The sequence below is a fragment of the Meriones unguiculatus genome, chromosome 3, assembly GCF_030254825.1.
Source record: "Meriones unguiculatus strain TT.TT164.6M chromosome 3, Bangor_MerUng_6.1, whole genome shotgun sequence".
NCBI classification, from domain to species: Eukaryota; Metazoa; Chordata; class Mammalia; order Rodentia; family Muridae; genus Meriones; species Meriones unguiculatus.
Window position 1 is genome coordinate 130,066,382 of NC_083351.1, and position 13,780 is coordinate 130,080,161.

The 13,780-nt window shown below is 40.6% G+C and overlaps 1 protein-coding gene across 1 annotated transcript; it reads right to left on the minus strand.

The window, feature by feature from the left end:
- Window positions 1-8,774: 8,774 nt before the first annotated feature.
- On the minus strand, window positions 8,775-13,366 carry LOC110566441 (cathepsin 8-like). Its single transcript, XM_021664287.1, has 7 exons — window positions 13,241-13,366; window positions 12,833-12,955; window positions 12,576-12,722; window positions 11,856-12,080; window positions 11,233-11,395; window positions 10,247-10,364; window positions 8,775-8,874 (listed from the first exon to the last, which is right to left on the minus strand). Exons 1-7 carry the CDS (start codon window positions 13,364-13,366, stop codon window positions 8,775-8,777), a joined length of 1,002 nt encoding a protein of 333 aa, XP_021519962.1.
- Between the last annotated feature and the right edge of the window lie 414 nt (window positions 13,367-13,780).

Below are 13,780 nucleotides of genomic sequence, written 5' to 3' on the forward strand. Positions count from 1 at the left end.
TTGAGGAGAATTGGAGTTAGCACTTCTTTGAAGGTCTTGTAGAATTCTGCGCTGAAGCCATCTGGTCCAGGGCTTTTTTTGGAGGGGAGACTGTTAATGACTGCTTCGATTTCCTTGGGAGATATAGGGCTATTCAGTCTTTCTACCTGATCTTGACTTAGTTTTGGTAGATGGAATCTTTCAAGAAAATTATCCATTTCATTTAGATTCTCAAATTTTGTGGCATATAGGCTTTTGTAGTATGACCTAATAATTGTTTGGATTTCCTCAATGTCTGTGGTTATGTCCCCATTTTCATTTCTGATTTTGCTGATCTGGATAGTTTCTCTCTGCTTTTTAGTTAGTTTGGCTAAGGGTTTGTCTATCTTGTTGATTTTCTCAAAGAACCAGCTTTTTGTTTCATTGATTCTTTGGATAGTTTTATTTGTTTCTAGTTGATTGATTTCAGCCCTTAGTTTGATTATTTCCAGCCGTCTGCTCCTTTTGGGTGTATCTGCTTCTTTTTGTTCTAGGGTTTTCAGTTGGGCCATTAAGTTGTTTGTATGTGATGTTACGAATTTCTTCTTGCAGGCACTTAGTGCTATAAATTTTCCTCTGAGCACTGCTTTGAGTGTGTCCCATAAATTTGGGTATGTTGTGCCTTCCTTTTCATTGAATTCTAGGAAGTCTTTAATTTCTTTCTTTATTTCTTCCTTAACCCAGCTGTCATTGAGTAGTAAGTTGTTTAGTTTCCATGTGCGTGTCGGCTTTTTGTTGTTTCTGTTGTTGTTGAGGTCGAGCTTTAGTCCATGGTGGTCAGATAGTATACAAGGGATTATTTCAATCCTTTTGTATCTGTTGAGGCTTGCTTTGTGGCCCACTATATGGTCTATTTTGAAAAAGGTTCCATGGGGTGCTGAAAAGAAGGTGTACTCTTTTGAGTTTGGGTGAAATGATCTGTAGACGTCTATTAGGTCCATTTGATTTAGGGATTCTGTGAGTGCTTTTATTTCCCTATTTGGTGTCTGTCTAGTTGATCTGTCCCTTGGTGAGAGTGGAGTGTTGAAGTCTCCCACTATTAAGGTATTAGGATCAATGTATGATTTAAGCTTTAATAATGTTTCATTTACGAATGTCGGTGCTCTTGTATTTGGGGCATAGATATTCAAGATTGTGATGTCCTCTTGGTGGATTTTTCCTTTGATGAGAATATAGTGGCCCTCCTTATCTTTTTTGATTAACTTGGGTTGGAAGTCTATTTTATTAGATATTAGGATGGCTACTCCAGCTTGTTTTCTGGAACCGTTTGCTTGAAAAACAGTTTTCCAGCCCTTTACTCTGAGGTAGTGTTTGTCTTTGTTGCATAGGTGTGTTTCTTGGATGCAACAGAATGTTGGATCCTGTTTCCTTAACCATTCTGTTAGCCTGTGTCTTTTTATTGGTGAGTTGAGTCCATTGATATTGATAGATAATAGTGACCAATGCATGTTAGTTCCTTTTGTAATGGAGTCGATGATCTAACCCTGATTCATTGCTTGTTTTCTTTTCATTTTTGTTGGGATATTATCTGTATGCCCTGTTTTCTTGGGTGAATTTGTTTTCATTGGATTGGAGTTTTCCTTCTAGTATCTTCTGTAGGGATGGTTTGCTGTGTAGATATTGTATAAATTTAGTTTTGTCATGGAATATTTTGTTTTCTCCATCTATGTTGATTGAAAGCTTTGCAGGGTATAGTAGTCTGGGTTGACATTTGTGATCTCTTAGAGTCTCCATGATACTTGCCCAGGCCCTTCTGGCTTTCATAGTTTCTGATGAGAAGTCCGGCGTGATTCTGATAGGTCTGCCTTCATATGTTACTTGGCCTTTTTCCCTTGCTGCTTTTAATATCTTTTCTTTGTTCTGTAGCTTTAGTGTTTTGACTATGATGTGACGTGATGTGTTTCTTTTCTGGTCTAGTCTATTTGGAGTTCTGTAGGCCTCTTGTATATTTATGGACATCTCTTTCTTTAAGTTGGGAAAATTTTCTTCTATGATTTTCTTGAAAATATTTTCTGGACCTTGGAGTCTGGAGTCTTCTTTTTCGTGAATTCCTATTATTCTTAGATTTTGTCTTTTCATAGCATCCTTGATTTCTTGGATATTTTGTGATTGGAACTTTTCTGATTTTACTTTTTCTTTGAGAGAAGTATCCATTTCTGCAAGTGTGTCTTCAGCTCCAGAGATTCTCTCTTCCATCTCTTGTATTCTGTTGGTGATGCTTACTTTTGTGGTTCCTGATCTTTTCTCCAAGTTCTCCAGCTCAAGGGTTTTCTCATTTTGTGTTTTCTTTATTGATTCTAATTCTGTTTTCATGCCTTGCACCATTTCTTTCATGTGTTTGAATTTGGATTCCTGTCTCTCTACGATGGCCTCTATTTCTTTTTTCATTTCCTTCTTATATGCCACTAATTTTTCCTCTACTTGTGTATCTATTTGTTTGGCTATGTTTGCCTGTGTTTCTTTAAGGATATTGTCTATTTCTTCTTTCTTTGCCTCCAATTGACTGGCCATCTCTTTGAAAGACTTGTTCATTTCCTCCTTATGAGCCTCAAATAATTGGGCAAGCATGGCTTTAAAATCATTTTCCTGTGCTTCTGCTGAATTGGTGTATCCATCGATTTTGGGGTTTGCTGGTGAAGTCATGATGTCCTGATTTATGTTGGAAGTGTTCTTTCGCCTACCTCTGGCCATTGGCTTATCTGAAACCTTCCCTGTTTGTTTTTGGATTCTGCAGATCAGACTGGTGCTGTCTCTCTCTGGTGTCTGGAGAGTTCTTCAGGAAGCTGAGCACTCTCAGCGTGTGCTGAGGACTAGCTGTACCTGTGGGAGGAAAGTACGCAGGCGCAAACGGGGCAAATGCAAGCGTGTGTGTGTGTGTGTGTGCGCGCGCGCGTGTGTGTCTGTGTGTGTAAGTGTGCGTGGATGAGTTTCTCGAGGGACAGAGTGATGGCTAATGTTGAACCCTTGAGTGTGTGGGAGGGGCTCTGTACTGTATATGTCGCAGGCGCTAATGATGATCGCAGCGCAATTTCTGGTATTAACTGTCTTAGCTCCTCAATCAGGCCCACAGGGCAGGAACTTCAATGTCCCTAGTGCCCCTCTGTTTCCCAAAGTGGGTATGTGGGTGGGAGGGGGGTTCGATGCCTGGCTTCTGATTTAGAAGGACCCAGGATCTGGGGAACTGCAGATTCTCAAGGGTGCACTCACTTACAGGCAGGTCTCTTGGCCGAGATCGTGGTATCCGGGGCTCTCTGCTCTCTGGTTTGGCCCTGCTTCTTTGATGTGTTCCGCCAGTTCTGTGCTGCTGTCACTGCCAGGTTCTGAGGTCTTGCTGCAGCTGGAGATTTCAGGGTGGTCACTTCAGCAGGGATGGGGTAATCAGGCTCTCTGTTCTCTGGTTTGGCCCTGGTTAGTCTTAAACTGGAGGGCTGTGGTGCCCCGCCAGTTCAGTACTGCTCCGCTGCCACGTCCTGCTGTAACTGGAGACTGGCTTGCTAGTCCCAATGCTTTCTGGGAAGTCCTGGGATCTCTTCGTTGTGCTCTCCAAGCTTGGGAGGCCCAGTGCCTGGTGTGTCCAGGTTGTATGACGTTTCTGCCTGGTTTCGGTGAGTATATAGCGTATTCTCTGTCACTGTGGGATTGGGCGGGTCGTACGTCAGTGATGGCGATCCTGCGGAGCTAGTATGGTGTCTAGCAGATTCGCGCCCTGGTGCTGCGCGAATCTGGGACTCCGGGGTACGTACTGCTGGCTTTTGTCTGCCGCTAAAGTGGTTGGGGCTCCGTCTCAGTGGTTGTATACCCCAGGCAGTTAGGTCTGCGCTGAGAAAGATGAGTCCGCTGTGCCGCTGTGCCGAGGAGGAAGGAGGCATTTGTTGTTTTTTATTACAATAAAAATATGCTGTGACAAAGGAAACTTACAGAATGGAAGGGTTTGTCTTGGGCTTACAATTCCAGAGTGTTAGAGTTCGTGGTGGTGGAGCAGAGGGAGTAGGTGCTGGGGTGAAGCTGACAGCTCATATCTCAAATCATGAACCAGAATCAAAGAGAGCCCACCTAAAACTTAATCTTTTCAAAACTTACAACATTACCAGAAACAGCCTTCCTCCATCATTGCCACAATCCCCTATTATTCAGAACAGCCAACAGCTGGGAACCAAATATTCAAATGCTCAAAAATTATAGGCACATTCATTCAAACCACGACATGTGCATGGAGCATGGAGCTTCCCATCTGAAAGACACACTCTTCCTGTGTTGAAATGGACTTCAGTAGCTCTTGTGGAAGTTATACATGAGACTGTTCATGCAGCCACTGGACCAACTACACTTATTGGTATCAGGGTTTGGTAGAAAGTGTAAGAGGGACTATTAAGTATCTAAATGGAAATTCCCTTAAACAGTGGTTACATAGCCTGAACATTAAAGAATGGAGAGGCAAGTTTACATATATCTCTCTCATCTATGTTTTTACTTTGCATGTGGAAAACCAAGTTACGTCTAGGTTCTACAATGGCTTGCCTCTTGAAATTTGGAGCAACCTAGAATTTCAGTGCCTAAAAACAAGTTACTTTATTTTCAACCCGTGCCTGATCTGACTACTACCAGAGGGTGATGAAAATGCTACAACACTTGATTATAATTAGAACACCATCCTTTAGTCAGAGCTGCCCATATTATTTCCTGCTATGCCCAACAAAAAGAAGAGCAATTTTGACTGTAGAAGATTATGAGGTTAGTTGCATGATTGCCATTAGGACATGAGTAACTGTCTTTTCCATTTTTTATGGTCCCCAGTCTAAAGAGGCTTGCCACTATTCAGTGATATCATGTCAGCCTCTGGGTTATTATTTTAGTAAGCTCTTTTACTAACCATGTAGAAATTCCCATTTCTGTTTTTCTTACATGGGGACATTATAGAATTTCAGGATACATTCTAACACCGACCCTAGATACTACAGTATATACTACAGTATATACTACTGCCCTATATACTACAGTATATAAAGTTGGTACTAAACTATATGTGTTTGTGTATTGATATAAAGATATAGGAATGTACACACTCAATATAATATGGGTTCACTATTTTTCCATACATATATGCCTATGGAAAATTTCAGTGCATCAGATAGGTAAACTCAAACATTAACAACAGAAACCAATAATACAATAGCACAGTGATTCCAGAAGACTGTATTTATTTTTTCTTTTTTTTTTAAATTTTTATTTAACTTTTATTAATTACACTTTATTCCTTTTGTATCCTCCCATAAGCCCCTCCCTCCTCCCCTCCTGGTCCCACCTTCCCCCCCTTTCTGCATGCATGCCTCTCCCCAAATCCACTGATAGGGGAGGTCCTCCTCTCCTTCTTTCTGATCTTTTTTTTTTTTTTTTTTTTTTTTTTTTTTTTGTTCTTCTCAATGCAGTTTATTCAGGAACCTTGAACAATCTTCTGACCCTGGGGAAAGCCAGCCCACAGCTTAAAATAGCCTCTGGGTAGCCAACCCCAGCGTGCCTCGTGGGCAATGCAGATAGGTGGTTGGCTACCATAAAAGGCTGAAATGTTACGCTCAGGATGTAAGGTTAAGCACTGCACTCAGGGTCAGCCGCTTTCAACCCAGAGAAGAGCATGTCTGATTGCATGCGGGTTGATGCCCCAGGTCCCGCCTCTGAGAAAAAGGTATCAGGAAGGGTCTGATGCTCTTTGGGTGGATGACACCTAAATGAACATCGGTACAAAGTCCCAATTTATTTCTAATATCAGAGATCAGACCTCTACTCTTGCCTGATGTGTCTAAAACAAAAAGGGGAAAGTGTAGAGAGCTGCGTAATGCCACGCCTTAAAGATGGAGCTGGTTTCCGCCTTCCACCTTTCCGATGGTGAGTGCTCTCTGTCACAAACAACTCCATATTTGGCTAAGGCTGAGGATCTGGCTTGCTTCTCTGTATGTGGACCTATTTTTTTTCTTTTTACTTATTTATTTCTTTATTTTTTTACATGTTATTCACTTTGTATCCCCCCATAAGTCCCTCCCTCCTCCCCTCCCGATCCCACCCTCCCTCCCTCTTCTTCACGTATTCCCCTCCCCAAGTCCACTGATAGGGGAGGTCCTCCTCTCCTTCCTTTGATCTTAGTCTATCAGATCACATCAGGAGTAGCTGCATTGTCATCTTCTGTGGCCTGGTAAGACTGCTCTCCCCTTAGGAGGAGGTGATCAAAGAGCAGGCCAATCAGATTGTGTCGGAGGCAGTCCCTCTTCCCATTACTATGTAACCCACTTAGACACTAAACTGCCATGGATTACATCTGTGCAGGGGTTCTAGGTGATCTCCATGACTGGTACTTGGTTGCAGTATGGGTCTCTGGGAAGACCCCTGTGTTCAAATCTTCTGGTTCTGTTTCTCTCCTTGTGGGGTTCCTGTCCTCTCCATAACCTACTATTTCCCACTTCATACATAAGGTTCCATGCACTCTGTCCAACAGTTGGCCATAAAGTCTCAGCATCTGCTTTGATAGTCTGCAGGGCAGAGTCTTTCAGAGGCCCTCTGTGGCAGGTTCCTAGGTTGTTTCCTGCTTTCTTCTTCTTCTGATGTCCATCCTCTTTGCAGAAATTGTGGTACATCTACACAATGGAGTATTACTCTGCAATGAAAAATAAGGAAATCATGAAATTTGCAGGTAAATGATGGGACCTGGAAAGGATCATCCTGAGTGAGCTATCCCAGAAGTACATGGCATATACTCACTCATATAGACTTATAGGATAAACCTACTAAAATCTGTTCATCTAAAGAAACTAATCAAGAGAAAGGACCCTGACTAAAATGCTCAATTCTCATCCCAAAAGGCAAAGAGGATGGACATCAGAAAACTGTATTTATTTTTTTATTTTTTTGATTTTATTATTATTTTTTTTATCAGTTACATTTTATTAACTGTGTATCCCAGCCGTGTTCCGATCCCTCATTCCATCCCAGTCCCTCCCTCCCTCCCTCATCTCCACCATGTCCCTTTCCAAGTCCACTGATAGGGGGGACCTCCTCCCCATTCATCTGATCCTGTTTTATCAGGTATCTTCAGGACTGGCTGCAAAGCCCTCCTCTGTGGCCTAACAGGACTGCTCCTCCCTTCGGGGGTGGGGAGACCAAAGAGCCAGTCATTGAGTTCCTGTTAGAAATAGTCCTTGCTCCCCTCACTTTGGGAAACCAATTGGTTACTGAGCTACCACAGGCTACATCTGAGTGGAGGTTCTAGGTTATATCCATACATGGTCCTTGGTTGAATGTCAGTCTCAGAAAAGACCCTGTGCCCAGATATATTTGGTCCTTGTGGAGCTCCTATCCTTTCCCCAACAGACTAACTCCCCTTCTTTCTTATGATTCCCTGTACTCTGCCAAAGGTTTGGTCATGAGTCTTTGCTTTGAAAACACTGCTAGTTAGAGTCTTTCAGATGCGCTCAGTAGACTCCTGTCATACATTCAATGCACATGCCATCTGAGAAGACTGTATTTAAAAGACAAGTTCAGTGCTCTTGTGTGTTGAGACACCTAAACTTCTGAAGAGTATCACTTGAAAAAAAATCGTGTAGTTCTGATCCAATAATACTGATGTCTTCAATACAGTCACAAGAAAGAGAGTATACAGGATTGAGGTAAGGAAATCCACAGTCCAGAGCAGAGTAGTGATGTGGCACACAGTGCCATCTCACTACATGGAGTGGATAAGAATTGAAACTGGATTAGCTAAATTTGCAAGCAGAAATGTCCACACACATTTCAAAATGCAAAATTTAATACTGGATACACAAAACCTCATGAAACACATGCACTCTTATAACTAAAGATGGGAAATTGACTATAACAAAAAAGCTAGGTATTCTTTTTCTAAGAACACCAATATTATATAAATGTATATCTTCATATTGAGTTACTTGTTTAACTGTGAAAGTCACTGGATTGATTACCTGTAGATGTTTGCCTAAGGGTGGGACCTCTGGAGAAGTTCCCCATTCCCAGTTAGGATGTTGGTTGATATTGCTATTGTTCGTGTACTGTTTGGGCAGCCATTTCTAGGACATACAATCTCACTGCAGATTTCGTGATCCTCTAGCTTTTAGTCTTTTTGCTTTCTCTTCCACAGTGAACCTTAAGTGCAGGAATTAGGAATACTAAGAGAAGGAGAATGAGCTCTCTCAGGGGCAAACTCCTAATCAATTACCCAATGCAAAGCGGTCAGTCCTGAAGTCATGTGCAGAGAAAGAACAAAATGAATTCTGCATTCATCGGGTTTTATTATATATTCATGTATATATACATATAAACAGATATGTACAGATAATGATAATCACCAAAGAAAAAGAAATAATCAATTTGAGAGAAAATGAAGGGGCATATATGAAGAGCTGGAGAGAGGCAAAGGAAAGTAATATAAATATATTTTAACTAAAAAACAAATTGAAATTTGCATTACATACATAAATTTAAAAAGTATTATCAAAACAAAAAGAATACAGACACTACATTTGAACTCAAACCTTTTTAAATACATTATTTTGTACAGTAATTAAAACAAAGAAAATCAGGTTATTACAAATAAGTGCAGAGCTTCAGCTGCAGCAACTGCCATGTCTTCATAGCATGTTGTACAGTAACTCAAGTGTTCTATCCATGCAGCAGAGTCCGGTCATGTTAAAGGGGAAGTGCCTCCTCTTTAAGACTCTCCACACTCCAGCCATTCCTTGCTACAATCAGGCAGCTTACACTATGGGGTATATGGCATATGTAGCAATTGCACAGTGGTTGTTCCTGTCTCTGGCAATCTTCATGTAGCCATTCATGCCCCATCTTTCACCATGACTGAAAGGAATCATGTTTTTCATTTAGTAGAAAGAACAAGGAACAGTGGATTTATTACAAACTCCTCATGTAAATACTGAACCAGAAGCATAGTTAACAAATGATCAGAAAATACAAAATTCCTACCTCTAAGAATCAAGTGTTATCTCACATTAGACTTTGAAAGTCACAACAATGAAATCAGGACATTTTCCACCCACAGATGGCACAGAACTAACATATGCCAGCTTTTATAAAATCAATGACGTAAATAAAATAGCACCCAAGGAAAGCAGTGACTGAATCTGAACAATTCATACACTATAAATTGGTTGCCCCTCCAGCCATAGAATTCAAAGGGTCAAGTGTTAGATACAAAAAGAGAAAGGATTGTAGTTCAAGTCCAGAATCACACTTAAAAGCAGAACAGGGGCTGGAAGATGGATCTGTGCTGAAGAACATGAGGCTTTTCCACAAAACCCTTGTTTCTTTCCCAACACCAAGTCAATCAGCTTACAGCCTTCTGTAAATACATATTCAGAGACTCTAATGTCCTTTTCAGTTCTGTAGGGGCAACTGCTCACATGTAGAATAAACTCACATAAACACCCTCATATGAGTGAAAATAATAATGTTTTAAAAGCCAGGTCATCATTGCAGCTTGCCTGAAATCCCAGAGGTGAGGACACATATGGAGCAACCTGGCTAAGCAACTCCACAAGATAGGAAACTCTAGGATTGTTGAGATCAATGGCCTTAATGCTGGACAGCTACTCCAAATAAGGACCATGCACGGAGATAACTTAGAACCCCTGCACAGAAGTAATCCAAGGCAGCTCAGCATCCAAGAGGGTTCCCCAATAATAGGACCAGGGACCATCTCTGACATAAACTCATGGGCTGGCTCTTTGATCATCTCCACCTGAGGGGAAAGCAGCCTTTCTAGTCCACAAAGGAAGACAAAGAAGCCAGTCCTGATGAGACCTGATAGACTATGGTTAGATGGAAGGGGAGGAGGACCTCCCCTATCATTGGGCTGGAGGAGGGGCATAGAAGAAGAGGGAGGGAGGGTAGTATTGGGGATGGGGGAGGGTGCTATAGCTGGAATACAAAGTGAATAAACTGTAACTAATGAAAAATAAAAGATAAGAGAAAACAACTGATATCAACACTGGATCTACAGGCCTGCACACACACACATGCACACATGTATTCACATGGGACTTACACATGCAAATATATATACTGCATACACACTTATAATTGGTCACAAAGAAAAAGTTTTCTTAAATATATGTTGGAGAAGATTTATGGGGACTGTTATCCAAATTCTGACTCCAAGAAGAAAAAAACATTTGAAAACTTAAATATAAATAATATATTCAATTTATACCTGTTCTTTATCAGCCAGTATTTCCTGCCATCTGACTCTCTTCCCTCATAGCCATATCCGACTAACAGAACAGAATGATTAATGTTATTATTGCTGCAGTTTGGCTCATAATAAATACCTGTAAAATAAAACCAAAAGAGTGAGAGGCTGCAGGAACTTAATAGTGACCACGACCATTAACAGTAAGTAAGACATTTTCTAACTGGATAAAAAGAAAAATTCCAATAAAAATAAGGCCCATTGTTAACAGGAATCCTCATACAGGTTCTTGTCAAAATGCAAAGAAATACAAATGTGCATAACTTTGTTAATAAACACTTCCCCATATATATATGACTCCTTCTCATCTTGTGTTTAGAACCCCATTCCATGAAAGTATAACTGAATATAAATTACTTAATTCAAGGCACTTTTAGGAATTTAGTTCTAGAAAGACAATTTTTCCATATCTTAAGATATATCAAGAGGAGAAATGTTGAGTAAATTAAGCATAATAATGATTATATCCTATAAAGTACTCCCATGCATGGGAATTACGTGTCTTCCAGTTCATTTCACTTTCTGGGATGATTTATAACAGCCCAGACTTGGGGATATTCAGCTTCAAAGTGCTCATATGCATGGGAGCATGCTAGTACTAGTTGTTTACATTAAAATTATACACAGTAGAGTGGCCCCTCAACCTAGCAGTGGCATCACAAGCATTCTTAATATTTGGAAGATTAAAAATATGACAGATAATAATAATAATATGTGAGCCTCAACCTTCCTAGTGACCTGTAATACAATTCCTCATGTTGTGGTGACTCCGAACATGAAATTATTTTCATTGCTACCTCGTAACTGGAATTCTGCTACTGTTACAAATCATGATATAAATATTTGATATGCAGGGTACCTGATCTGAGACACGTGTGCAAATGTCACTTGACCCTCAAAGGGGTTACAACCTACAGACTGAGAACCACTAAAGAACACATGCTTACCTCCCTTATAAAACCTGAAAGATTCATGTCCAGCATCAATTCCAACAGAGATGGGCCCTATTTTTGCTACTGCATGCATTAAGGCTTTTTCACTCCTTGGGACAATAGAAAAGCCCCTGACTCTAGCAGCAGAACGAAGAGGATGGTACCTGCAGTGGCCTTCCTTTGAAAGGATAAAAGATAAGAGAGTCAGTTATTTCCATCCACCTCCTGGGGAGCATGAGTCCAGACCACAACAATGATTTTGCAGCTGAGTATCCCCAAGTCTGAGCTGTTATAGATCATCCCAGGAAGAGAAAAAAACTTGGACATTTAGAACTGAAAATAGAATCTCATGTCTTCGGTAACATCTCACTGGTCTTGCTGTCCATAAGAAATTTCCACAGGGAGAATTATCTACTATATGTGGAATGGTTTGCATAGTCTCTGTGTGTAAAGAAGCAGAAACAGCTACATGGAATCATTGCATTATAAAGCTGTTAAAGATTGATAATGAGACACTGGTGGTTTATAATGATTCTACTTTTCAATGTGAATTCTGAAAACTGAATTTTTTTTTTTTTATGCAATCGTCCCTTGCCTGAAGCTGGCTGAAATGACTATACTATAGAAGATCCACTTACCCTTTCTTCATATGGATAGGTTGACTCAGCCTCCAGACCTCCATTTTTGTACACATACTCTAAAGCATAGTATGTGCTACCCATATGGCAGCCATGATTGCCTTCAGGTCTAGAGCAGTCCACTAGGTTTTGTGGACTCAATGAGACCAGTCTGCCTGTTTTTCGGAACATTTGTCCTTCTATGGCACCAGCCACAGAAAAAGCCCAACAGGAATTACATCTGCCCTAGAAAGAGAAACAAACAAACAAACAAACAAACAAAAAACAGGCATTCACAAAGACAGGCAAACCCAAGTCAGATAGCTGAATATAATGTCAAAGAATGAACTTTTAGCAGGTGATTACTAGAGAAGGAGGAAGTTTCATTCTTTTGGGGCACTTGACTACTGGTAGATTGCTTGTACCTCAGTGAATGGTGACACAGACATGCATATGCATATTCCTGAACATAAGGGAAGGACACAATGCTGTCTGGCTCTATTACCAACAATATATAGGACATGCAGTTTGGAGAGTGATAGGGTGGAGGCCACTAGGTGGAGTTAGATAATGATGGATGGATATGATCAATATACATTGTACAAACATATGAAGCCTTCAAAAATAAGAAATATTATTAAAGGTAAATTGTGTATCACTCTACACTCAACACACACAGAGATGTCAATGCTATTTTTCTCCCCAGTCATTGAACAAGGCAGACATGTGGTGCTGTCATACCTGTGTCTTCACTGAAGTCACATAACCTCTTCTTCTCCAGTCCACAAATTTGGGGAGATTACCAACAATGCGTTGCTGGATACTTTTTTTCCTCCTAACATTTGGGACTGGAATATCAATCATCATTTTCCTGAATTCTTCGCCAGTCTTAAAGGAAAAAAATATAAATCACTAAAAACTAAAATACTTCACGTAAAGAATTGAAGGGAAAAAACAAACATACATACAAACATGTGAAGCAATCATGTTACACTAACCATGTCACCAAAGGCATTCATTTCCATGGTGAAGGCATTCTTTCCCTGCTCATAGTCAACATTATGCTGTTTGATCAGTTTCATATTTTCTTCCCATACTGCTCTCTTCTGCCCTTCTTCCTCCTGGAAATAAACATAATGGGTGACATTTCTTTCTAATTAAACCAGTGCACAAGCTGATCAAGGGGACTCACTGCAAGAGGTGAATAGAGATCACGATACAGGTCTCAGGACATTGCAGCAAAACCATTCTCCACATACCTAGCAACAGGGATGGCGACCAACCTCTGCATTCAGAGCATGGCTTTGGGCAATTCCTTAAGAGGAGGTAGGCTCTATGACCCCTGCACTCATACATCCCACTCATTCTCTGTGAGGGTTTCTCTGAACAATTTTCATATTACTAACCAGGCTGTAGTTTTTCTCATATTTTATCTTCCAATTCTGCCATTCAAAATTCAAGCTGGGATCAGGTGAATGAGTAGCTGAGGCCACTCCCAAGCACAGAATGGCCAGACAGACAGCAGGAGTCATGTCTCAAGCACCTAGAGTGAGGTAGAGAATGAGGATGGGGCAACTGCAGCTCTTCTAAAATTCCCCTTTCTCTTTCCTGAGAAATAACGACTTCCATGGTGGTTAAAATTACTTGAAGTACTCTTTCAAATATTTACCCACATGTTTTGGAAATGAATAAATATGTATTTGGGTTTAAAGATGGCATGGATGGTATTTAGTTGTTCCACCAAAATGCAGAGCATCTACCCAGAATTCTAGGAGTGAAAACAGCCCGTGTATTGCAAACTTACATTATCAGAAGTATGTCCATGCACCTCAAAATAACAAGTGCGGCAATCAGGGACTTTGAACATAGATTTGTATGGAGCATGTGGCATCTGCTCCTAAGCACAACGTGACTTTGAGAGTTGTGGCCAAATAATATTCATATCC

Excerpts from the sequence above, each read along its gene's own strand:
- LOC110566441 (XM_021664287.1), bottom strand. The coding sequence starts at position 13,366 with ATGACTCCTGCTGTCTGTCTGGCCATTCTGTGCTTGGGAGTGGCCTCA. Across the intron at positions 12,081-12,575 it reads TGACTTCAGTGAAGACACAG|GGCAGATGTAATTCCTGTTG; the intron begins GTATGACAGCAC and ends TTCTCTTTCTAG. Across the intron at positions 10,365-11,232 it reads TTTCAGGTTTTATAAGGGAG|GTATTTATTATGAGCCAAAC; the intron begins GTAAGCATGTGT and ends TTTATTTTACAG.